Genomic DNA, 25,169 nt, shown 5'->3' on the forward strand with positions numbered 1-25,169 from the left:
TGCAGCTCTGAGGTTCAGCTCCGACATGACAGGAAATAATATTTAATTACTGTTTTTAAATAAACGTTTAGTGTTTCTGTCGCTGCAGCGCGCGAAGTCGTCTACCGCAGCTGGAACGGAGACGTTTTCAAACTCAACGTCGACAGCAACGAGACCGAGCTGCTGCTGAAAAACTCAACGTTTGTGAGTCAAACTAACAGATTCAGATAAAATAACAAAAGTAAGCTCTTATTGTGGAGGGCTGGTGGCTCTAACCCTGCTGTTAAACTTCCTGTCTTCCACCAATCAGCTCTTTCCAGTAAACAATTAATTTGCTGTTTTATTTCTGGCTGATGTTTTTATGTACAGCAGAAATATTTAATTTCTTTTTCTGTACAGGCAACGTTTAAGGCTACTAAGTTTGCAGTTTCTCCAGACAAGAAGTTTGTTCTGCTGGGATACAACGTTCAGCCGGTGAGTCTCAGGTCTGGTTCTGGTCCAAACACCGGACCAGTTAAAGTTCAGACATGTTATAACAACATCATAAGTTATTCCTAATCAGATATTAAAACTTTAAATCAGATAGTAAAACTTTTCCTGTTTCAGTAACTAAATAGAACAATTTGTTATGCTATTTATCACTAAACCTTTTAAATGATCTGAGGAAGACCAGACGATGATGTCACGGCTCTTCACGTCCCTGATTGGTTCCTTCATATCATGTGACTAAACCCTACATCTGGCTTCTAAGAATCAGGAAAAAAATGATTTAGTGTTTAATTTGCAGGAACTCAACAGTGTCCCTTTGGAAGGTCAAAGGTCAGGTAATCAGTGAATCTGAGGTCATGATTGAAAGTTTGGATGGAGCCGTTTGGGAACAATAACCAATAATCATCCTCCCCCCTCAGAATGCGGCTGATTAATGTCTCGTTTTAACGTTTAACCTCCAGGGGGAGTAAAAGATGGCCGCCGGGTTCTGCTCCATTAGAACCGATCCGATGTTCTGTAAGTCTCAGAACACGGCTGATTAACGTTGCCCTGGTAGAGACTGAACGGGAACAATCGAGGGAAAATGTCTGAATTCAGGAGAAAGCAGATTTAACTTTCCTTCAGGAGAAATGAGAGGAAACATTCTGCTTCTATAGTTTATAGTTCAGAAATAAACAGTTTGTTACTAAAATCACAATAATCTAACAAAACAACAGCTGCTGGTTTATTCTGGTTATTTAGAATATTTCTAGTTTGGGCTCGTCTGCATTAGCGGGCCTCCTCTGGGCATTTTGGCAAATTATTATTATTATTCATGTTTTTAAATTTTATTCAATTAATGACACATGCTAAATCATTTAATTGGTTATCTATTTAGACTTGGCACTCTTCGCTCTCCGTACTCTTCATTATGTTTAACATAAAAAATGAGAAACAGGCCTGTGACCAGGGAGAAGCAGCAGTCATCAGGCTGTTTCCATCCTGCAGGATTAAAGTATCTAGCAGTATGCTTGCTATGGCAACAGATCCATAGCATTAGCTAACAGTTAGCATTAGCCCATCGCTGGGTCTCCTCAGGCTCATACCCAGTTACCTGGATACTCCACACTGTGCAGTTCCTGCTGATTTTGGCCAGAGAGTCAGGATGATGAAACGTTTCGGTCGTGTCGGCCTTCGATCCAACTGGAAAAACTTAATTTCTGAAATTATTGTATTAGAGAGATTGAGATATTGTCTGAATAGGAAAGTTTTTGCTCTTAAAAAATAGGAACGTGTTCTTGAGTTCTCAAAATGAAAAGGCCAGTAATGCGAACCTGAATAATTTATATCTTTAAGTTTATATATAAGTGGGTTACTTTTTTCAAATTGCTGTTAACTATTTACATGCCTCCTGTTTTTGTTCTATATCTGTTCTGTATACGTTCTGTCCTGTTGTAGTTCTTTTTTCTGTCTAAATTTTCAAAACTATCTAACAAATATAAAATAAAAAAAAACATAAATATATAAATTATGCAGAGGTCAGCACTGATGGAATATTATAAGAAAACCTAGAAGTTAAAATAAAACCTCGCGACTGTCATGAAGCATACATCATCACCAGTTACTGCACATATCTGCAGCTGTTTATGACGAGACATAATAAGATGATTACATTCTGACTCCTCATAATTCCCATTAAACGTATTTTGGATCAGAAATAAATCAGCAAATTTATATGCAGACTCAGATAAATTAACTCATGATTCCTTTAAAGCAGGGGTCCCCAAACTTTCTCCTGTGAGGGCCACATAACTTGTCCCTTCTCTGATGGGGGGCCGGGGTCAGTTTGTAACAGAAAAAGTGTGACGATTGTAAGAGTGCTAAACATAAAAATGTATTGTTTTTCAGAAAGCACAATCAAATAACCTTTTCTGGATTCTTCAGAGAACAAAAGTTAGGAAATAACACTATTTATGAAATAAATAATAACCAAATAACACTGGGTTCTCCACATAAAAAAAAGGGTTAGGGTCAATTATATGCATGTATAAAATAGTTACTAACTAGTAGTTAATAATAAATAAAGTTCATTACTAAGGAACATTTATTTTATTGCAAAAGTCCAACTTATCAAATAAAAATGCACATATATGAAAATACTCTGGTATTGTTCAGGGGGCCGGACCAAATGTGGAGGCGGGCCGCATCTGGCCCGCGGGCCGTAGTTTGGGGACCACTGCTTTAAAGGTTTCTCCAAAACATTCAGAGATATCTGGAACATTTTGAATCTAAACGGTTTTCATATTTCACATATCTTGAATTAATATTCTGACTAGTCAGTCACTGATATCTGGAATAATTACTCTGTCAAAACATTTCACAAATGGAGGCTTACATTTAAAAAATGAAAAGGTTTTTGAAACTGCTCCACTGATCCTGTCGCCAGCAGCACCTTTTCTTTTTAAAGCCGTTTAAAATGTTTGTGTCTTGGTAGAGAACAAAAAGGAAATTCTTTTCAGATTTCTGAATCAGTCGTAAAGTTCAGGAAGTTCTCGTTCTGTTTTCTCCCAAACTGCTCAGCTGTTTCTGACCACAATTAAAACACAATTATCCTGCAGGCATCAGTTTGGACAGCTCAATAAGGGGCTTTGTGGGTAATTTCTTAAATCACATATTTATAAAAATGTCATTTTAACTCATCATAGTTACGTTTGAGATGTGTGACTCTTTAAATGATGAATCTGACATTATTTAAAATATCTTGAAAATATTTTTGATCCATCAGAATGTAGAAGAAGAAATTTTATGGCTTCTGTGTTTAACAGCTGTTGATAGAGCGAATAGTCTGCAGAGGAAAAACTCAGCTGGTTAGCTGTCAAGATGGCTGAAGGTCAGAGCAGCACACTGCTTCACCTGACATGGAGACGGGTTGATGATGTTGTGTTTGGGTTCCAGGTCTACAAGCATTCCTTCCTGGCGTCCTTCCTGATCTACGACCTGTCCACCAGGTGAGCCGCTGCCCTCATGTCAGGCACTGCAGCCGCTCTGGATGCTTCATGCGGTGCGTTCACTGTCCAGGGAAGTGTGGGAGCTCAACCCACCGGAGGTGTCAGACTCCGTCCTGCAGTTCGCCTCGTGGGGCGTTCAGGGCCAGCAGCTGGTGAGACATTCAGGACTGTCTTACACTTTTTATGTTTTAATAAAAAAAATATTTTTTCTGTCAGATGCATGCTGAGTGTAAACATGAGAAATAATATAACCATTTGATTTTAGCAAATGGCTGCAATAACCCTCGTTTTTCGCGGGGATCTGCGTTCCGAAAAGAACCAGTGATAGGCGAAATTCGTGAAGTAGTTACCTTTATTTTTTACAATTATTATAAAGCATAATTAAATACTCTACATTGAAACCAAAGAACAAAACCTGTTTTCAGGTCCCAGCATGTTTTTAACAAATAGAACAATTTCTTTCAAATAACTACGGTAAAATAATCATTTTAATCATCAATACAAAGTACAGTAGGACAAATTGTGACTGGCGTATTTCTCTGTTCCTCTGACTGTGACGCTGCGGCCTGACTCCGCTCTCTAGTGGCTTTTTCTTCTGAAGCCTGAGCGGCAGGTGAGTTTTTTCAAGAGAAGAACATAGTTATTGGTAGTTGTTGTTGCTCTTTTTTATTCTGGGCAAAAATATTTGCCAAAATTTGCCAAGCTGTATTACGTATATTTAAATACCGTAACGTTATTGGCACGTTATGGTATATAGAGAAGAAGCGCGGAGACTGTTTAGCCAATCAGGACGCAGAACACAATGCACTGTGAAAGAAAACTGCACAAACAAATCCACGAAGCAGCGAGATCGTGAAAGGTGAACCGCCTTATAGCGAGGGTTCACTGTATATCCACCTTATTCCGAGCCCCCATGAGGCTTTGCGTGATTTATGGGCGCGACTTCCGCCTCTAACCGGAACTGCCATTTGCTTACATGTTAGCAACTCGCTAACATGTAAAGCAGGGGTGTCAAACTCAAATCCACAGTGGGCCAAAAGTTTAAATTGAACAAAGCCGCGGGCCAAGGTTGAACAAATGAATCTTTTAATATGGACCCAAACAAGTTTTGATTTAACAATAAATATTGAACAAGCAAGGCTTATATAACTTAAAAGTGCAGGCGTGCAAAATTGAGTTGCTAATAATAATAATAAAACATATAAATGGCATATTAAATAAAGTTTAAATAAAAATTGAAAGCCTCCTTTCTGAGGTAAATGTCAAAATTAGCTTCGTACACAAACTAATAAATTAGAAAATAAAATAACATAACAACTATGAATAAATCATTAAGTAAACTATGAATAAACATTCAGGCCTTGGAGTAACAAGAAAAGGTGCATAGAAAACTTATTTATTGCTCATTTTGCGACACACTGATCTACTCTGATGCAGCCAAGCCAGATACCTGGCATCTTTTCTTGGATGCCAGTTCATCAATGTCGGGGCTCAGAGTTTGAGCTGAGGAAACCTTCATTATCGAACAAAGGTGTTCGTCAGTCAGACGTCTCCTGTGAGACGTTTTCATCATCTTCACTGAGGAGAAAAGTTGCTCACATACATATGTAAACAGATATTCTGTCTCCCACCTGTCCAGAAAAGTTCTGTTTTCTGTCTTTCTTTTTGCCATTGTTTGGTAGGGTAACACAGTGACGGCTGTAGTTTGAGGTCGCAGTGAGGTTTGGGGGAGAGGCCCGGGGCTGCGGGGTGCGCCGGGGCTTTCACCCAAGGAGTGAAAGACGGATCACCACCTTCCTAATACATCCATGTCCGCTACCATAAGTGCTACTGACACAGAGAAGGAGGCGTGTCTCTCTCTGTCCTGATCGACGCGCCAAAAAACAGCAGAGCATTATGGGATTTGTAGTATAAGCGGTGAGTGCAGCGTCACAGCGTTGCCACGGTATAATACCGGCGGGCCGGCTCTAATATTAATTTGAAATTGCCTCGCGGGCCAAATATAATTACACTGCGGGCCAAATTTGGCCCGCGGGCCAGAGTTTGACACCTATGATGTAAAGGCTATGAAATATGTGGGACTTGCATGTGGCAATATTGTTTTACCGCTATCTACAGCTAATGCGGGGAGGGATGGCGACTTGAAGAAATGGCCGTAAATAACCCGCACTAGCATAGTTAGCTACCCGCACTAGCATAGTTAGCTCCTTCACTGACTCAGTTGCTTCGGATGCAGACGCGGGTTTTCTTCCCTTGGTTTTCTGTCCACACAATGAAATGATCACATAAAGCATTTTGGGTTCTATGTTCAGGTTTAGAACTTTTAGCCAAGTTCTTTTTGTTTCCTTACCTGTCGGTGGGCGATGAAAACCACCGCTTTTGTTTTAGGAGCCGTTCCAGACTCACCTGTTGCTGCCACTGATTAAACCTGGTCTGATTATTAAAGTACAGCCACGAACAGCACAACAGTTACTGAGCTCCGAAAGGGCAGACACTTTCCAGTGGCAACTTGCTCTCTATAACAGGTCAATGTGTGATTCGGTTCGGTTCTGGTCCAGTGGGGAGATTCTCTGTATTACCGTCTGGAGCGCAGCAGCTGCGGTCATTTCTCCGCTGATTTGCAGCGACACTCAGCAACAGAGAACCTCGAGGTTCCGGTTGTAATGGACTAAATGAACCCAGATATTTTATTTTGTCTTATAAAAATATTCCTGGCATAATGATAAAGACTCAGATCATGAACTTTATCATTTTTTAAATACAAGCGAAACATAAAATTCAGATCACACCAAGCTAATATTATGTAGTTCTGGTGTTTTACACTGTCTGCGCAGAACAGCAGCTCAGATCTCTGACCAGCTTCTCTGCTTTTCTCTTCTTTATTACTGTCAGTTCTTCAGAGAAACGAGCTGCTAGCAGCGCTGCTAACTCACGGTCATTCCGTAACAAAACGTAATGATCGTGTTCCTGTTGCTCCCCGTCACAATTACGATCCTCTGTACTGAGCAGCTCTCTGATAGCAGACGGTGTGTCCGTGAACAAGTTCAACTAAATATTGTATTATAACCGAAAAGAGAGATGTAACTTCTATCATGAATATAGATTAGCAAAAAACCCTACAAATTACAATGAAATACTGCTACATCCGGAATGCGCCGGAAGTAAGACCCATAATGGTTTCCCCAGTAAGCCTCCCAGGAATAAGGTGGACAGTATAGCAGTCCCTCAGACCAAAGAAAACACGGAGAGCAGTACATTCACATTTACTTCGTACGTAACCACGTTTGCTGAAGTGCATCCAAAAAAGCGTGAAAACTAAAAGAAAATCAAAATACATTTGCTTAAGTGCTTTTGTTTGACACAAAACACGAATACATTACATAAAAACGCCAACTCCACGAACTAATACAGCTCTAAACATGTGCCTCGCTCCGCTGTCCCAGGGCTACGAAGTTTATGGCGGTAAAGTCCGTGTTGTGCTGCCTTAGCTGTTAGCCGTTAGCCGGTTCTGAAGAATGTGCGCTGCAGTTCAGTCACAAAGATGAATATAATCCTCCTCTTCCTCTTGTCCGTGGGATATTTCAGCCCAAAGTGCTGACTGACAGGAGACTAGCAACACTTGCTCTTATCTTTCGGTTAAAACATAATGACTGGTCTGTTTTTCTTTAAAACCAAATCTGAATCTCTTCATTGTCTGATGCAATAATCTGTTTATTCCGATATTAATTCCAGTTATAAATAATATAAAAAGTGGAAAATCAAACAGGGACATTAATGAAAATAAAGACTTTCTTTATACATGATGAATGAAAATATATTTAATCCCATTAACAAATGGAAGCATATTGGCTGCTTCTGATGAATATTCAGACATTTTTTTATGTTTTGTGCTCATTTTTATGTTGTTTGTCTTATTTTGTCAGTTTTCAAAAATCAGTATTTTTCATTATTTTCCAGAGCGAGCAGCAGAGCAATCAGAGGAGCAGATAATAAAAACAATTAGCAGAAAGCAGCATAAATCAATGTCTGATCTAGTTGCTGTTTGGTTTCATTCAGCTGTTTATGGCTCATATTTAGTCTGAGCTTCAGAAAACGATTCAGACGTGAGAGCAAAGGAAACGTCATTTCTCCAAAGTCAGAGTGATTCTGTAATCAGTCTGCTGGTCTCACACAGAAAATTAAACTTTTATAATTAGTTTAAAATCTTTAATAACTGTTTAAAAAGTTTCAGCAGAAATGTAAACAACTTTTATCACTTTAACCTGCCTGCAAGAAGATGATAATGATGGTGTCTCATAGCAACAGGTACGAGAGGCTGAAACCTCTCTGATCACCTTTAACCTTTGACCTTTACCAGAGGCTGTCTGCAGCATTAATCCTCCAAGTTTCTGAAACCACAGAAACTTTAAGACACAAAAGAGTCTGATAGTCACTGCAGCCGCTGGAAGCCATGTTGGACGCTGGTCAGTTGGTGTCTTCCTGTCTGATCAGCTGATAGATATATGGCTGGTAGATATGTTATTGTCTCTGCTTCTCCAGCTCTACGTCTTTGAAAACAACATCTACTACCAGGCCAACAGCCGGAGTTTCTCCTGGAGGCTGACCTCGTCCGGACAGGAAGCTGCCATTTTCAACGGCATCGCAGACTGGCTTTACGAGGGTAGGGCAGCTCATTGGCTGAGACTACAGCCGACCCGGTTCACCTGATTGGCTGAACCATTAGCAGCAGAAATAGGGAAGCTAGTAGCAGCAGAACTGTTTCTATTAATGCAGTTATGAACATTTTTACAGGAGGGATTCCAGTCATTATTGTTACTCCAGAAAAAGCTGAGATTCACTGAAATCAGCTACCTGAGCTTCTACGGAGGGCTGAAGCTGACAAATTTAGAAGATACTGTAGAAATATATAAATATTTTTAAATGAGTTCCCGACAGAAAATGTAACAAATATCACTTAAAAATCAATTCAAAAAAAGTTTGAAAGATTGTCTTTATCGCATTAAATCAAAATTTATACAAAGATGTCTGTCTCAATTTATTTATGTTGATCTTTAATTTTAAATCAGATTAAATTCCTTTTTTTTCCCATCAATTTCCATAAAATTATTTATCTGCTTTTAATTTAGGTTTTCTAGGTTATGCTACGCTAGGCTAGGCTATACTAAGTTATGCTATACTACACTAGGTTATGGTACTCTAGGCCATGTTATGCTATGCTAACTCTGCCTTGCGTGTCCAGAGGAGGTGCTGGACTCCCCGGTGGCCCACTGGTGGTCCCCTGATGGCTCCAGGCTGGCCTACCTCACCATCGACGACTCGCTGGTTCCCAGCATGATGCTGCCTCGCTTCACCGGCTCGCTCTACCCACGAGGGACGGAATACCCCTACCCCAAGGTGGGCTCAGACCCAGCTGATGTGTTAGCTTACATCAGTCTGCAGCAACATTTAACGTCCTAGAAACTAGTCTAGGAAGAAGATCTGCAGATCTCCAGAAGTATCCTGGAATCCTGGAAGTTTGGTTGAGATCTGACTTTCTGAGGCGTTTCATCAGAGCAGTGTGTTTATTTCAGCCTGTCTGCCTGATCCTCAGATCAGAGAAAACGGTCAGAACAGCTCTCAGGTAGTTATCAGTTTAATCGCCCCTTCTGCCTTCTACCAATAAAACTGCTTCATTAACATAGTTAGCATCAGCTTTACCTCCAGAAGAGCAGAAGCTAGCAGGCTGAGCGGCTCTCCACTGGTAAATAAAAATATATATTTACAAAGCAGATTCTAATGGTTTTGATAAACAAGCGTTTCCTCAGAACCCTAGGGCAGAAATAAACTCCCATCTTCCCCAGACGGCCGTGGAAACCCTGCTCCTACCTTTACTATCATCTCATTAAGTCCTCTGCTGCTAATGCTAATCCTGTTTTTGTTTCCTGCAGATGGGGCAGATCAATCCCAGCGTCAGCCTCCATGTCGTCTCTTTAGACAGCAGCTCTGCCTCCATCCAGATCAGGCCTCCTGACAGCCTGGAGAACAGGTCTGACCTTTAACCCCTGCTCCAGACACACAGGACCACTCTAACTCCTACTGGGCTAGCTGCATTAGCATTAGCTTTGGAGAGGCTGCTGACTAGCTTTCTGAGGCTGGTCACATACTGGATCACACAGCATGGATAGGCTAGCGTTAGTTTTGAATAGCATTAACATTGGATAGATGAGTGTGTTAGCATGGATAGGCTAACACCTAGCATACCAATACTGGCCATCTTCTGGGTTGTATACGTAGTCTACTGTCTACTAGCACAGATAGGTTAGTTTTAGCTCTAGCTATCCTAGCCAAGGTTATTAGCCTTGGCTAGGCTAGCGTCAGCATTAGATAGGCTAACAGCTGGCATTCTCAGGCTACCTGAGACTTGTACTTTATATTATCTGTAGCGTCATACATCAGTGATGTTGACATGAAACGTGCTTCATCACGGAGCTGAAGTTAGCTTCTGATTGAGTGATTCTAGATAATGTTTCACAACTTTTAGCATCTTTCATTAGCTCTAGTTTGCAAACTTCCATAGACATGAATACGCAGACGCCTTATGGAGCAGGTCGGCCCGTTGCTGCGATACGTCACAGCGTCCGCCATATTGAATGTGGCCTATGTGACGGTAAGCTAATACAAGTAACCGGACCGAACTTCATAAAGTGCGGTTCTACTAAGTATTTTAAGTTAATTCCTGTCATTGACACATTTTCTCACACACACTAATATAAAGAAATGACTAAAGTCAGAGTTTCTAACTTTTGATATGATTATTTAATTGTTTTGGGGGATTTCTGAATAAAGAGCACACTGTTTTAATTTGCTAGAAATGATAGTTGCTAGATAGTTTTTATATTGACATTGATGAACAAACACACTTTTACAGTGTTTTATTAAAGTATTTACATGATTCCATAATTTAATGTACATTCAACATTTCAATATATATAATATATTGTATAATATAAATACAAGAAAAAAAATAATTTTCTTGTATTTATTTTTTAGATATTTATAAACATTGTCAAACATTAAACTACATATTTTTCTTTTTTCCAGAAAAAAATATTTATTACAATGTAATATATCAACTCTGCTACAGACAGCAGAGCGAAAGAAATTCTAACAGAGTAAATTATTTTTATTTCATTACATAAGCTGTATCCTGTCCCGTCCTTCCAAGCAGCGCTTGGTGCTCAGAGGGGATCCCCTCCCCAAAGCTCCTTCCCTCCTGCCTCACCCGGAGAGCCAGGCCGCCGCCACCGCTGGGTCCTCTGTCTGTGGAGCGCCGGCTCCTTTGTCCACAGAGGCGCGGGCGATTCTTCTTTGTGGCTGGGTCCTTGGCGCTCCACCTGCAGCTCCGGATGTTTCTCTTCTTGGTGCCGCCATTCGGATCACAGCCTTGGGGGGCGTCTGCCTGCGCCTGCTTACCAGCCAGTTTCTGGAGGTCTATATGGCGTCTTTGATGGTGGCGAGGGTGAGCCACATTTCCGTGAAGTCCTTTTTCGCCATTTTCCGGTGGCTCACCCCGTACAGCACAGGTGTCAAACTCCAGTCCTCGAGGGCCGCTGTCCTACAGCTTTTAGATGTGCCACAGGTACAAAACACTGGAATGAAATGGCTTAATTACCTCCTCCTTGTGTAGATCAGTTCTCCCAGCCTTGCTAATGACCTAATTATTCTATTCAGGTGTGGTGCAGCAGAGGCACATCTAAAAGTTGGAGGACACCGGCCCTCGAGGACTGGAGTTTGACACCCCTGCCGTACAGCAGTGGTCCCCAGCCTTTTTATTACCGCCGACCGGTCAAGACTTGGCAGTATTGCTGCGGCCCGGTGGGGGGTGTCAGATATTGCTTCTGCATGTTGGTTTTCCTGCTAAAGCCTTTTTATTTTGTCTTGATTTTCCATTTACGACAATCTTACAACATCCTGTAGTGCACAGGTGTCAAACTCCAGTCCTCGAGGGCCGCTGTCCTGCAACTTTTAGATGTGCCTCTGCTGCACCACACCTGAATAGAATAATTAGGTCATTAAGGCTCTGGAGAACTGATCTACACAAGGAGGAGGTAATTAAGCCATTTCATTCCAGTGTTTTGTACCTGTGACACATCTAAAAACTGCAGGACTGTGGCCCTCGAGGACTGGAGTTTGACACCCCTGCTGTAGTGTGTGGTGTGTTACGTGGAAGGGGAACTAACACACTTCCTCTTCCATGAAAGAGGAAGAATACGCCCGATCTAAAATCGTTCGTATTCAACATTGTCTTGGCCTGATTATTGCAGCCTGTGGGGTTTTTACTGGCTGGGAGCGAAACGCAACCTGTTGAATGTGACAGGTAGCCAATCAGAAAGCGCAGTGGCGTAAAAATGGAGGGAATCCCAGACAGTTGTCATGGCAACCGAGAGTCCGGTGGACATCGGAGGTGATATGTGGAAATATTTATTACTATGTGTAAAGGTTATTTTTATATATGTAGTTCTGTTTATTCAGTTAAAAATGTTAACTACAAAAAAACATAACTCACTTCCAAATCATAGAGCAGCAAATAGAGCAGCTGCTCCGCCATCTTTTATCAAACATCTTTTCTTTTTTATCGCTTAAAATGAGCCACAAACTATCACTGCTGCTTCTACATCATCATCCTGTTTGATTATTCTGGTCTGTTGGGGTTTTACTGGATTTTCTTCTGGAATCGGTTCTGTGGTGTGTTGCTGCTGGACTCACGAACCGACCGAACCTGTTGGACTTTTATCGGCTCTGTGGTCACAGAGGTTTGGAAAATCGGCCCACAATCCTTAAATGGTGTGAACCAGACCTAAAACTCACAAGCTCCTCTCCTCTCGTCTCTCCACTGCCCTAACGCTCTCTGACTCTCGTCGCTATGGTAACGTTTACATATCCCTTCAAAATAAGATACAGATGCGCCACAAAAACGAACATTTTACTTTGGTGAAAACTTTAACTCAGGATAACGACTAATGGAGCCCTGAGCTTGTTTCTCTGCAACCAGACGGTCCATCTGGGAGAGACGAGAGACAATGAGACCGGAAGTGTTGCTGATGCTCCGGGTTCTTGGTCTCTAGTGGAGAAGCAGCTTGAAGCTTCATTGCCTCATTAACATCCGGTCACCATATCATGCAGAGCTTGGACTGTGGGAATCACCTGCCGGGATAAATCCATCCTCCTGGCTCTTCTCTGGGCCTTTTCCCTTCACAAAGAAACTTTCCAAACAATCTGATCCGTTTCTGACTCATTTTGCTGCTTGTGGCTCCATGTTGGCGGAACCGAGAGAATCCGGTTAAAGGATTTTCAAAATAAAAGATCCTCTAGACTCAAATAATGCATAAAACGGAAATATTTAATTATTTCTTGTGCAGCCCGGCACCAATTGGTCCACGGACCGGTACCGGGCCGCGACCCGGGGGTTGGGGACCACGGCCGTACAGCACTAGCTTTGCATCGAGGACCTCCCTTACCTGTGGCCTTCGCCTACAGGTCCACAGCAGCGCTGCACTCCCACAGCAGGAGCCTCACTGACTCTGGCGCGCCACAAACGGGTCTGGGGCAGATGGACGTCGCCGACATGCCGCGGGAGCATAACGGCTCTGACCGGGAGGATCCCATGAGCCACCATCCATGACATCCTGGAGTCTGTTTGGAAGGACGGGATGGCTCACATTGCGCCAAACTGCGGTGGCGTCTCCATACAGGAGGCCGCGCACTGGAGTCACTGGTTCCTAGTCCTGAACAACAGAAATAATAAAACGATGGGTAGTTAAAATCTTGCTCTCCTGTCTTTCCAGTTTAAAATGTTCTAAAAATTCCTGTATAAAAGCGTATGCCGGTGTACATATGCTGTATTAATACTTCAGATTGAGATATTTAAAAATACACAAAAAGTGAAAGAATAAAACATTTATTTATTATACTGGGAACACTGGCCACAGGCAGGGCTTCAGTCTGCTGGTCACACTGGGAGAGGTCCAGTGAGTTCTGAGACGTCCTGCTACTCAGGCTAAAGCCCAGGATAAAAGAGAAATGATCCAAAAGTCTAATAGAAAATACATCTATTTTTCCTTCCCATTCATTAAAAAGACAATTTCATCGTGTTGGGCTCTGACTCGTAGCATCTTTATAGCTAAAGATGGCGGCGTTGTGAAGCTGAGCTGTGAAACAGAACAGCAGCTCCAGCTCTGACCCTGACTGACCTTTCCTCTCTAAATCCCCTGGTCTTTAATGCACTTCCTCTCTAACAGCGGTTTCTCATCAGCTCTCTCTCATTAAAACAATATAAAAACGTTAGCTACGCTATCAGTGGTTACTTCGGGCCAATTTAGCTACATAGGAAATATTTCTCGGTTGTTTAGAAGCGAGTTTCTGGCTGCAAAGTGAAGTAATTCTGCTCTTTCATCCTTACCTGTGAAAGGTAATGCCAATGAATTCAGTTTGTTTTGTAAAACGGTTGAAACAAGTCCGAACAGCACAGGACTCGGAGCTCCGATCGATCTGCTGCCACACACAACATGGCGGCCACGTAACGTAGGACTCGGCGCTCAATGAGGCGTCTACGTATCATGTCTATGACAAACTTCAAACATGAACTAGATTATTCTAGATATTAAAAACATAGTTTGTGATTTACATCATGATCAGTGAAGGTCCAGATTACTAACATGTAGTCTGATGTGTCCAGAGCCGAGTGTCTCTGTCTACAAACCGAACAACCTGGGATCCAGTCTGCTTTTGTTTGCATCTCTGTGCAGCGATTTCTACGTCACCATGGTGAAATGGGTGACCGGGCAGAACCTGAGCGTCCGTTGGGTCAATCGAGCTCAAAACATGTCGATTCTTTCTCTGTGTGAAGCGTCGTCAGGTGCCTGCGTGACGGTAGGAAGCCTAACGCTCATCAGTCACCCAGGAAGGACAAACATGGAGCTCCAGTGACCCAACTTCTTCTCGTTTACCCAGAAACACTTGATGACATCAGAGGCGTGGCTGGACCGGCAGGTCAGGGTTCTGGATGGTTCTTCTCCTCTTAGCCGGGTTTTAATGCCGCATTTTGATGAATCAGCAGCTGGATGTGGATCTTTCCTGTTCCTGAACAGATTCTTCCTTCAGAAAGGATCCAGTATGAACATTATCTGGATCACCAAACTGGTTTCAGTACTGAACCAGGACCAGAACATTCTGAACACCAGTAAAACCAGCCCTCAATGGTGGACAGCGCAAACAAAAAGCTAGCTGTGCTAGCCCTAAAGTGCTACCTATAAACAGTAGTTAGTGGTAAACGGGCTCTTTGCACCTGCTGCGCTGACGTCACAACTGCATGCGCAAATCCAGCTCTCTTTTTTCGCTCTGAGTTACCATGACAGCTAGAAAAGTCAAAGTCTTATTTCAGACGCAAATAAAACAATACTATGAACATTGCTGTCTTCCTAATATAAAGGGCTTTTAAGTTTTCATGGATTTCCAAGCGATCCTGAATTAAGAAGACGGTGGCTTGTAAATATTTGTTGCTACCAGTTAAAGCTAACGCAGCACAGCAAAGTTTACAGCCTTCACTTCACTCCGGATCAACTTGTTCAGCCTAAAGCAGAAGGTAAAGGAGCCTCCTGTGTTATTTCCATGGACTCACTTCTGTATTCAGCCTGAAAGAGTTTATGGGAACCAGAGAGCAGACCAGAGCCAGACAGCCGAGCTACTGACCCGCCTGGACACACTGCTGGAAACACCGTCCTGCTTCACTAGAAACATGCAAAACTAATAAAGCGAAATAACATGGAGACCTTAAGGAACACGGCCATATTTTTCTAAAAGCAACAACTGAACCTGAACCGTCAGCTGAACTAGAACTCCGACACCAGAGCTGCTCTACTGTTAAGCTATGGGCTTGTTGTTCCTCAGGCTGCAGAAGCAAAAAGCCTGAACCGTAAAATCCCCGTTACTTGGTCTCTGACACTAACGACAATAAACCACGTAATATACTTGAACACAAGGTAAAATATTGTCCGTTAGAATGGATGAAAAATGTTTAGATACATTTTTACAAGAAAAATGTCTAGCATAAGCTAAAGCTAATGTTAGCCACAAAGTTTAAAGAAAGTAAAACTCACCTTCATATCTGTGTATAAGGAGGCGAACATCTTAAAACCTTTCTCCAGCTTATTGTCGGGGCTTCGGATCGATATTCATCATTAATTGTTACCTTGGACACAACCAGTGGAAAGAGACATTTTCAATAGATCGGAAAAGATTGAGCCGCTTTTCCCCAAACGCGGAAGCTGAGGTGCAAAGAGACCATTGGGGAGAAAAAGAAGAGAGGAAGTGGAACTGCTGCATAAATAGATTTCAAAATAAGAGCATGAATATAAACGTCTACACAGATTTCCCAAAACCTCAACAAAGATGGCTGACTTTATTCAACGGAAGCAAACAAACAGAAACAGAGATTTACAAGTTACCTGGAACCAAAACAGAACCAAATCAGAACCAGAACTAGGGAGAGAACTAGAACCAGAACTAGAATCAGAACCAGAACTAGGACCAGAACCAGAACCATAACTAGGACCAGTTCCAGAACCAGAACTAGAACCAGAACAAGCACCAGAACCAGAACTATGACCAGAACCAGAACTATGACCAGAACCAGATCTAGGACCAAAACTAGAACCAGAATTAAAATCAGAACTAGAACCAGAACCAGAACTACACCAAAACAGAACCAAAACCACAACCAGAACTAGAACCAGAATTAAAATCAGAACTAGAACCAGAACCAGAACTACACCAAAACAGAACCAAAACCACAACCAGAACTAGAACCAGAATTAAAATCAGAACTAGAACCAGAACTAGAACCAGAACCAGAACTACACCAAAACAGAACCAAAACCACAACCAGAACTAGAACCAGAACCAGAATTAAAATCAGAACTAGAACCAGAACTAGAACCAGAACCAGAACTACACCAAAACAGAACCAAAACCACAACCAGAACTAGGACCAGAACTAGAACTAGAACCAGCACCAGAACCAGAACCTGGCTGACTGTCTCTCTGACCTCCCAGCACCAGGAGCCGCTGTTCTCCAGAGATTGCTCTACGTTCTTCATCAGCGCCGCCCTGCGTGACGGCGGCCATGGCGTGTTCAGCCACATCGTTATGATCTCCAGCCAGGTAGATGCAGAGCCCTCTGCTGGCCTGGAGGCACTCTGCAGGGTTAGCATGTGGTAGCTAGCCGTGCTATGTGTGCTAACACTGCTCTCTCTACTCTCAGTCTGACGGGGAAGAGGTCAAAGTTCAGCAGATGACCTCTGGAAGCTGGGACGTCTCTGAGGTCCTGTCCTACGATGAGATCTCCAGATCAGTGTGAGCTTCTAGTTTCAGAGCCGTGTCCAAATTTAAATGACTTCAGATGAATTGTTCTGATTTATTTGGAGCTGCAGCTTTTCTCTTATTAGTAATATCAGAAGTAAATATCTTACTTAATTATTCAACCACATGATTTCTTCTGTTTTCCAGATATTTCCTGAGTTCAGAAGAAGGATCGACTCAGCAGCACCTGTACAGGTTGGTAAAGGATACGGACCAGAGCTTAACCTGATCCGACCCAGGGTTTAACCTGATCCAGCCCAGGGTTTAACCTTCATGTTGACCTTTGCTCTGCTCCCTCAGGCTCTCTGTGTTGAATGGTTTCCATAAAGAATGTTTGAGCTGCTCTCTGTTCAGACCCGAATGCAGCTTCTACCAGGCCGCCGTTGCTCCAGATCACCGACATGTTCTGCTCAGCTGCACAGGTAAAACCTGGCAACCTGAAAACCTGGCAACCCTTCTTTTGCCTCACTGTAAACCAGCAGGGCTGCTCATATATAAAGGTTTTTTGGTTTTCAGGTTTATTTCTCTTTAAATGTTTTTATTCTGTATTTACGCTAAATGTTTTGAGCAAGCTGAAATGCTAAATAAATAGCTAGCTCTGCTGTTAGTGCATTAGCATTATCAATAGAAAATCTGTTTAGACAGTAATGAGGGGAAACACGAGGCGGCTTCATTAAAAGCTCTAATTGTTCCTAAATGTAGAAAAATTCCTTTTAACTTTTAAACTTTTGTTTTAATGTGAAACGTTTTAATAATCCTGGACTGCAGGTCAGGATTTCAGAACAGGAAAGCTGTGAACTAATGTGATCATAACTCAGTGACGTGAAGGATGAATATCAGGAAAAATGAAAGATAATCAGCTTTCCTCTGGGTGTCACCTGCAGGTCCGGGGATTCCTCAGACCTCCGTCCACCGGCTGGACGACCTGAGCAGTGAGTCCCCTCAGGTCACTGACCTGCACCAGGTGTTTCTCTGGTTCCGGTCAGATTCCCAGATGGTCACATCTGGTATTACAGACATAGATCTGTAGCACTCAGACCCGCCTCACAGGAGAAGAATTTAGGACTGCAGCGTTGAGCTCCCTATGACAGCAGGGAGATCGGAGCTGCAATCAGTCTGACATCACTTCCTCCCGCTGCTCTCATCACTTCCTCCCGCTGCTCATCACTTCCTGCCACCGCTATCATCACTTCCTGCCGCCGCTATTATCACTTCCTGCCGCAGCTCACCTCTCATCACTTCCTGCCGCCGCTATCATCACTTCCTGCCGCTGCTCATCACTTCCTGCCACCGCTTTCAATTCACCGCCAAACTTCCTGCGTGGAAGCATCAGAGCAGCTGCTCGCCGCGCTGCTGGAAGTTTTTTCTGCTGATCGATCTCGACTCTCTGAACTTCGGCAGGATTTACAACTCTGGAAAGAAACGCAGAGCTGAGACGGGTTCTGACAAACAGGACGGTACCGAGGGCGGACCGGAGAACCATACAGATAAATAACTCTGGTGAGAACCCGGACCAAGTCCACTGCAAGGTCCAGCACACAGCAGAACCATCAAAACCACCAGTAGAACCATCAGAACCGTCTTTGGGTGTAATTTGTCTCTCTGCTCCTTGTTCAGGATTGGTTCTGGAGCTGCTGGTTCCGTCGGACCTGGACGAATCGACGGAGCATCCGCTGTTACTCCTGCTGTACGTCCGTCACTTCATTCACACATTTAAATATAAAAACTAGTGAAGCTCTTTTTAAAAGTTTAAAACATAACTATTAATTTGCCTCCTGCAGTGGTGGCTTACCTCTGCTAATGCGCTAATAGCAGAGCTAATTTTTAGCTTAATGCTAATTTAAGACGCCTAGCTTAGCTTTCTCTAAAGTAATCTTTCTGGATCATTTCTGAATCTCTAATCTTCTTGTCTGTTTTGTAAACTTTGAGTTGAAATAAAGTTAAACGTCTCTGTTGACGTTTTGGTCAGGAATTTTTCAGGTAGTTTTTCATTTATATTCATGCTTTTATTTTGAAGTGGGTAAAGCAGCAGTTCTGTTTACATGAATGAATGAAGGCGGTAGATGGAGGAACACGACACCAACATGAACAACCAGGCTGGTAAACAGATTCATAGAAACATTTCAAATATGTGCAGCGCATTAGCGTCAGCAGAACTAATGTTAATAGCTAGCGCTTTAAGGTTAGCGCAGCTAGCTGTCCCGTTAGTGGTTCCCACCACTGACCCCAGAGTTTTTTTGCTGTTGAATTTTTCTGTTGAACATGTTTGTCTGTAGAGACAGCGCCCCTGGTGGCCGGGTGGTGAGCGAGCGTTTTTCTCTGGGTTGGGAGTCGGTTCTGGTCAGCTCTGATCGGGTCGTGGTTGCCCGTGTGGACGGGCGGGGCAGCGCCGGCCGGGGTCAGGATGTCCTGCAGGCCGTCTACCAGAACCTGGGGGTGGTGGACGTTCAGGACCAGATCGCGGCGCTGCGGTAGGTTCTGCTAGCTAAACACAGATAGCATGCTAATGCTAATTATTTATCATCCATAGAGGACAAGTCAAAGTTTGATGAAAGCATCTGGAGTTTTTCAGCCTGATGATAAAATGACTTTGGTTTGTTTTCTGGTTTTTATTGTAAAAATTGATGGAAGACCTTTAAGCCCTTCCTGCCTGAATTTATGATTATTTAGAAAATAAAATGTCTATTTGAACAAACAAGGCTTGTTTGTATTGGCTGTATTGTTGTTTTAATACAGCGCAAATAAAACATAAATTTGGTATTTACAATTCAAATGATCAAATTTGGTTCTAACTCTGACCACCAGATGGCAGCCAAGTGGCGGATCTGATCAGAATGATCCTTGGTCTGTGTAGAATATGCATCAACAGTCATTTATGGTTCTACATAAACCAGCCTAGCTGTTTGGGAATTTTACCAAAGTTTACAACATTAGCCTCCAAGAGTTTAATGAAACATAAATCAAAAAATAACATTCAGGAAGTAAAACCATGCTGGATGTTTCAGAGACACAATGCAACATTTCTGTCACACTTGGATAAAAATGTGTGAAAAGATTTTAAATCAATTCATTTTGTAATCATTTTCAGATCATCAGTCTGAAAATGATTCTGAGCCGTTTGTGCAGGAGAGAAACTTCATGGCTCCTATAAAGATCCCATTAAATAAATGTGACTAGGAACTCTAAACGTCATGTTTCCCTGGGGAATAAAGACGGTGTAACACCGAGGAACGTTGCTTCCAGCCACTCATCAAAACTGGAAAGACAAGAGAACAAAGCAGTCGGTGTGAATCGGGTTGTTTGTCTAACTGATCTCATTCTAACCTGTCAGGCGTCTGACGAAGCTTCCCTACATCGACCGCAGCCGAGTGGGAGTTTACGGAAAGGTGACAAACCTGCTGCTGCTCCAGAACCATCGACTCATGTTTTGGGGCATATTCATCTAAATGTGTGATATTTTTGTGTCTGCAGGCGTATGGAGGCTTCCTGTCGTCCGCCCTTCTCCTGACCTTCAGCTCAGTGATTAAATGCGGCGTCGCTGTGGCTCCAGTTACCAACTGGAAACTCTGTGGTGAGGAAACCATCAGTCCCAGTAACAGAACCAAAATAATCAAAACTAAATAATGAACTGAGCTCTCCTGGTTCTGTTGGACCGTCCCAGGATCTGCCGGTTCTGAGCGCTTCTTTGGTTTTCCTGTGAAGGCGGATCTGAGCTACCAGGTAGGAACAGCAGATGACGCTTCCTGTTTGTCCTCCAGCTGCAGGTTGAAGGGACACGGTGCTTCCTGCAGGCTAACATGCTAACATGCTAACTGTTTCTCTCTGCCAGCTGTCCAGTCTGATCCGGGGCTCCTCAGGGCCCGGTCCCCGGGACTTCCTGATTGTCCACGGCACGGCCGACGGTGAGCAGAGCACAGTCCTGTTCACCTCTCTGAACAGTTCAGTTTAGGAACTGCCTCATGAAGATGAACAGTTCTTTTCAGTATTCTAATTCCATCAGAACTTTTGCTATCTGGGTTTTGGAGCAGCTGTAGGGTTTTAACTGGGTTTACTGGTTTAGTCCCAGTTCGGCGCTGCAGGATCAGATCCATTGATTGTTTCCAGGATTTCCTGCTGCTAGGAGACGACAGCAGGAAACCATAGAAACCTGTTTATTATGGGGTGGAAATAACGTTTCATCAGATGTTTTCTCTTATTATGCATTTAATGCAGAGGCAGAAATTAAAAATGCTTTTATTGTTTCTCTATTATTCAGTGATTAATGTTTTTATCCACCTGATTAAGAATATTTTAATTACTGCTCATTAATAAGCAGTATGTTCAGCTACTAATGAAATACTCTTCTGCGTCATGTTTTACAACATTCTTTTCTTTTCAGAGTATTTATTAGTTATTTATATTCCCTTTATTTGGATATGTAGCTATTGTGTTTTATGTTCTGATTATACATGTCGCACAGCGAAGAATGATGGGCCGGGTCACTTCCACTGTATCATATTTATCTAGAATAAACTCTAAAACACAAAGCCAGCAGGTTGGAGCAGCTGCTCGTCATGTCTGTGCTACCGGCACCGGACCTGGAATCTGAGCCAGAACCAGGCGGTGCACAGACAGATGAATCCTGGATCACAGAGGAAGCAAGTTGGTACAACGTTACTCTGGCAAGAGCTGTTTACTCTGAGCCGCGCATGCCCAGAGCCAGGAAACTCGTTCTCCCCGTTAGACCACAGCGGCACGAGAGCGCCCCCTCTGGCAAGAAGATACATGCACACAACAAACACGTTTCTATACATGAGAAAAATACAAGGCTAATTCTGATTCAAAAATAGGGTATGTATTAACAGGGTTAGTGAAGTGGGTTGAGAAACAGTAAAACAATAAATAAAATTAATACATTCTATTTTTGAATCAGAATTAGTCTTGTCTTTTGTCTTTGTTTTTTTTTTTTACTGTTTCTCAACCCACTATCTGCTCTAAGCCGCTTCCTCAGCAAAGGCCAACTTTTTCTTAATAGCACAATACACTTTCACCTAAAACACAATTATCAGAATAGCCCAACAGTTTACAGTTCTCATTATCACCACTGATAATACTGTCTGCATCTTCATGTATCTAACTTTCATTAGCTTTCTGTGAACTTCTAAATCTGCTCCTTAGTTGCATGTTTTCGGGCCTGACACTGCCTCTAGTGGCGTGGAGGTGGTAACACAACTAATATAATTACATTACTAAATCAAAATACCATAAAGTCTTTATTATTTATTATTAATGTTGGCATTACTGAAACAGTAAAAGATCAATTCCCTCACAAAAGAACAGACCTTTTCATTTTCTTAAGGAAGTCAAGCTAATTAAATGACATAAACAAAACCTGAAAGTGATTCCAGTTTCACTTGATGGCCAACCTGTTGAAACTGAGGCAAATATTAAATTCCTTGTCGTTCCTGGACAGTCAGCTCAAAACACTGAAAACTCTGGCTATATCTTTAAGAACTGTTCTCAGAGACTCTGTCTTTTTGGAAGACCCAGTGATCTTTGGGTTGTTGAGTTAAAATGTTAAAACTTAACGTTCTAACTTGAATTTTAACTCAACTCAAGTTAAAACAACATTTTAACTCAAGTTTTAACTTTTCATCTCCTCGTCTGGATTGGTCACATGAGCTGCAGAATAACAGACAATCTTTTAAGAAAACTTTCAATCTCAGGTATAACAGCAGGTAAATAGTGATGAAACCAAAAACAACTCTGTCTCAACTGTTTGCTGAAAGAACATGAAAGATGGCAGGAATATTTCAGCAGAGAGCCTCCATCCTCTTTATTCATCAGTTTGACCCTCTGAGCTCATGAAGGTGTTACTGTTTTCCTCTGGGAACTAAGAACATCTTTTAGAAATCATTTAGTGACAGTGCAATAATTATTCATAACCAAACTAAATGACAACATTTACCTATAGCCTGTTAAGTGTTTTACTCTATGAACAAATGGTTGATATTGTGATTATGTAAATGTGTTTTATTTTATCTCTTTAGAGTCGTTGGATGGAAAATAAAAAATTATGGTGTTTTATTAGAGAATTTATCTTTTACGGTGCCAGTAATACTGGAATAAATAGCAAATAATAAAGACTCTGTGCTATTCTGATTTAGTAATGTAATTATATTAGTTGCTGCGACAGACTGGCGACCTGTCCAGGTTGACCCCGCTTCTCACCCGGAACGTTAGCTGGAGAGGCATCAGTACCTCCCGACCTCGCTAGGGACAAGGGTGTAAGAAAATGGATGGATGGATTATATTAGTCGTCTTACCACCTCCACGCCACTAGAGGCAGTATCAGGCCTGAAAAGATGTGACTAAGGAGCAGATTTAGAAGTTCACAGAAAGCTACAGAATGTGTTAAAAACTGTGAGCTGAGCTGAAGTAAATAAAAGAGAGAAGTTCAAATACATGCTGAGAGTGAAAATCCTTCCTAAAGGTGAAGATATATCACGGATTTCAGAAGAAAATAAAAACGGGAGACCGCGGATAATATAGGAAACAGCGCCCCCTTCACTTCCGGAGTGCAATGGTCCCATTTCTAAATAAGGTCTGAGACTGACAGCGGTCCGTCCCGCCCTTCCTGTTTGCTGCAGCCAGGTCCTTCTCGGTCCTTCTGCTCTAAGCTGTTTCAACTTCTTCTGCCGGCCAGAGCGTCAACCTCTGGTGCACATGGCTGTGAGCGCCCTCTGCTGGCGAAACTCATGATACATTTTAATTAAAATAGATTTTAATGATAGCTTCTCACTGTAAGTTACTTTGGATATAAAAATAAAATGGGGGGCTACTATTTTGATTAATTTGACTTTCATAGTGCCACATAAATGCATATTTATTTAGCTTTATTTCTTAATTATTTGTTTCATCTAATTATTTTCATACTTTTTATTTAATCACTCTCTTTAGTTATAGTTTTATTTTTCTAGTTAAATTTCAGTCTTTATAAGACTTAATTTATTATAAGAGCTGAATACTATGTGTTATTATTATTATTATTATGATTAACAATGTTCTCTGTTTCAGCCTCTGTCCACTTCCAGCATTCAGCAGAGCTGGTCCAGCTGCTTTCAGCCCGAAACTTTAACTACACCCTGCAGGTAGAAACCCGCCCAGCTGGTTTCTGTCCTCCAGCAGAGCAGATACTAATAAACCTCTGATCCGTGTGTATGTGTGTGTGTGTGTGTGTGTGTGTGTCCAGATCTTCCCAGATGAAGGTCACCATCTCATCAGAGTAAAGAGTCGGCGCTACATGCTAGCCTCGCTGCTCAGCTTCTTCAGACGCTGTTTTGAGGAGGAGGCGGCTGTTGCCATGGAGACATCTAAAGAGGACGACTGATGCCTCAAAGGATCACGACCTTTTGACTTCACTTCAGTCTTTATGTCACATTTAAAAGAAGAAACACCAGAAATGAAAAATAACCACCTCCCAACAGCTGCAGCAGAACTTTAGCTCATTAATACTGTTATTAGTTATTATTACATTTTATTATTATTGTTATTCAGTTTTATTATTATTATTCATTGTTATTTATTATTGTTGGATCATCAGAACATTCTGGTAGCGTTAGCCTCCAGAGAGCGCAGCTGGACTCTGATGATGTCATCAAACTGCGACGCTGCTTCCTGCTGCAGAAATTCTATTTTTATTGTTAATTTGTTTTAAGAAAATGTATTTATTAATATCAACAAACATGGTATCGGTATCAGATGTACTCAGTTCTGAAAAACCTGAAAAGGCCGAGAAACAGAAGAGACAAAAGAACCAAACAAAAGAACAATAAAAACAACAGAACAAAAAGAACAGAACAAAAAAAACAATAAAAACAACAGAACAAAAGAACAATAAAAACAACAGAACATAAAAGAACGAGCCATCAGGGGTTTTCAGAACTATTATGAAAAGTTTATGAATCAAAGTGTCATCAATCTCGTTCCCAAACCCAGAAAAGATAAAAGTCTTGATATTTTAAGGCCAATAAAAATAAATAATGATTACAAGTATTCAGCTTGTAATCATAGAAAATGTATGATTTTCTATCATAAATTCATGATAGAACATGAATTTATGTTCAAAGCTTTAGATTTATTTGGTATGGAAATAAATGTATTAATGTAATTAAAACATTTGACAAAGATTCAAACAGTTCAGTTGTCGTCCTCATGAGGTTTAACATCGGTAGAAAACCAGGATGCCTCGTCTCTCCTTTGCTGCAGAAATACTTTCCATATCAATTAAAATTGCTCCATTTTTAGTTATTGGTTCCAGGCAAAGAGTTTTCTGTCAGC

General features: G+C 41.9%; 1 protein-coding gene across 2 annotated transcripts in view; it reads left to right on the forward strand.

Annotated features, from left to right (window-relative positions):
• LOC102221776 (inactive dipeptidyl peptidase 10-like) overlaps window positions 1–24,328 on the forward strand; it is a 40,989-nt gene extending 16,661 nt beyond the window's left edge. For both annotated transcript variants that reach the window (XM_023336889.1, XM_023336890.1), the window contains exons 4-26: window positions 89–183; window positions 379–453; window positions 3,403–3,455; window positions 3,526–3,607; window positions 7,995–8,115; window positions 8,695–8,849; window positions 9,383–9,480; window positions 14,240–14,363; window positions 14,445–14,483; window positions 16,545–16,652; window positions 16,753–16,844; window positions 16,998–17,045; window positions 17,151–17,272; window positions 17,735–17,782; window positions 18,252–18,350; window positions 18,468–18,537; window positions 19,127–19,321; window positions 20,182–20,236; window positions 20,322–20,421; window positions 20,512–20,570; window positions 20,680–20,752; window positions 23,907–23,980; window positions 24,082–24,328. In XM_023336889.1, the coding sequence (XP_023192657.1) occupies window positions 89–183; window positions 379–453; window positions 3,403–3,455; window positions 3,526–3,607; window positions 7,995–8,115; window positions 8,695–8,849; window positions 9,383–9,480; window positions 14,240–14,363; window positions 14,445–14,483; window positions 16,545–16,652; window positions 16,753–16,844; window positions 16,998–17,045; window positions 17,151–17,272; window positions 17,735–17,782; window positions 18,252–18,350; window positions 18,468–18,537; window positions 19,127–19,321; window positions 20,182–20,236; window positions 20,322–20,421; window positions 20,512–20,570; window positions 20,680–20,752; window positions 23,907–23,980; window positions 24,082–24,219 (2,123 nt within the window). In that variant the 3' untranslated portion in view covers window positions 24,220–24,328. The remainder of the gene's footprint in view (window positions 1–88; window positions 184–378; window positions 454–3,402; window positions 3,456–3,525; window positions 3,608–7,994; window positions 8,116–8,694; window positions 8,850–9,382; window positions 9,481–14,239; window positions 14,364–14,444; window positions 14,484–16,544; window positions 16,653–16,752; window positions 16,845–16,997; window positions 17,046–17,150; window positions 17,273–17,734; window positions 17,783–18,251; window positions 18,351–18,467; window positions 18,538–19,126; window positions 19,322–20,181; window positions 20,237–20,321; window positions 20,422–20,511; window positions 20,571–20,679; window positions 20,753–23,906; window positions 23,981–24,081) is intronic.
• The last annotated feature ends 841 nt before the right edge of the window (window positions 24,329–25,169 follow it).

This window comes from Xiphophorus maculatus, chromosome 7 (assembly GCF_002775205.1).
Source record: "Xiphophorus maculatus strain JP 163 A chromosome 7, X_maculatus-5.0-male, whole genome shotgun sequence".
Taxonomy (NCBI): Eukaryota; Metazoa; Chordata; class Actinopteri; order Cyprinodontiformes; family Poeciliidae; genus Xiphophorus; species Xiphophorus maculatus.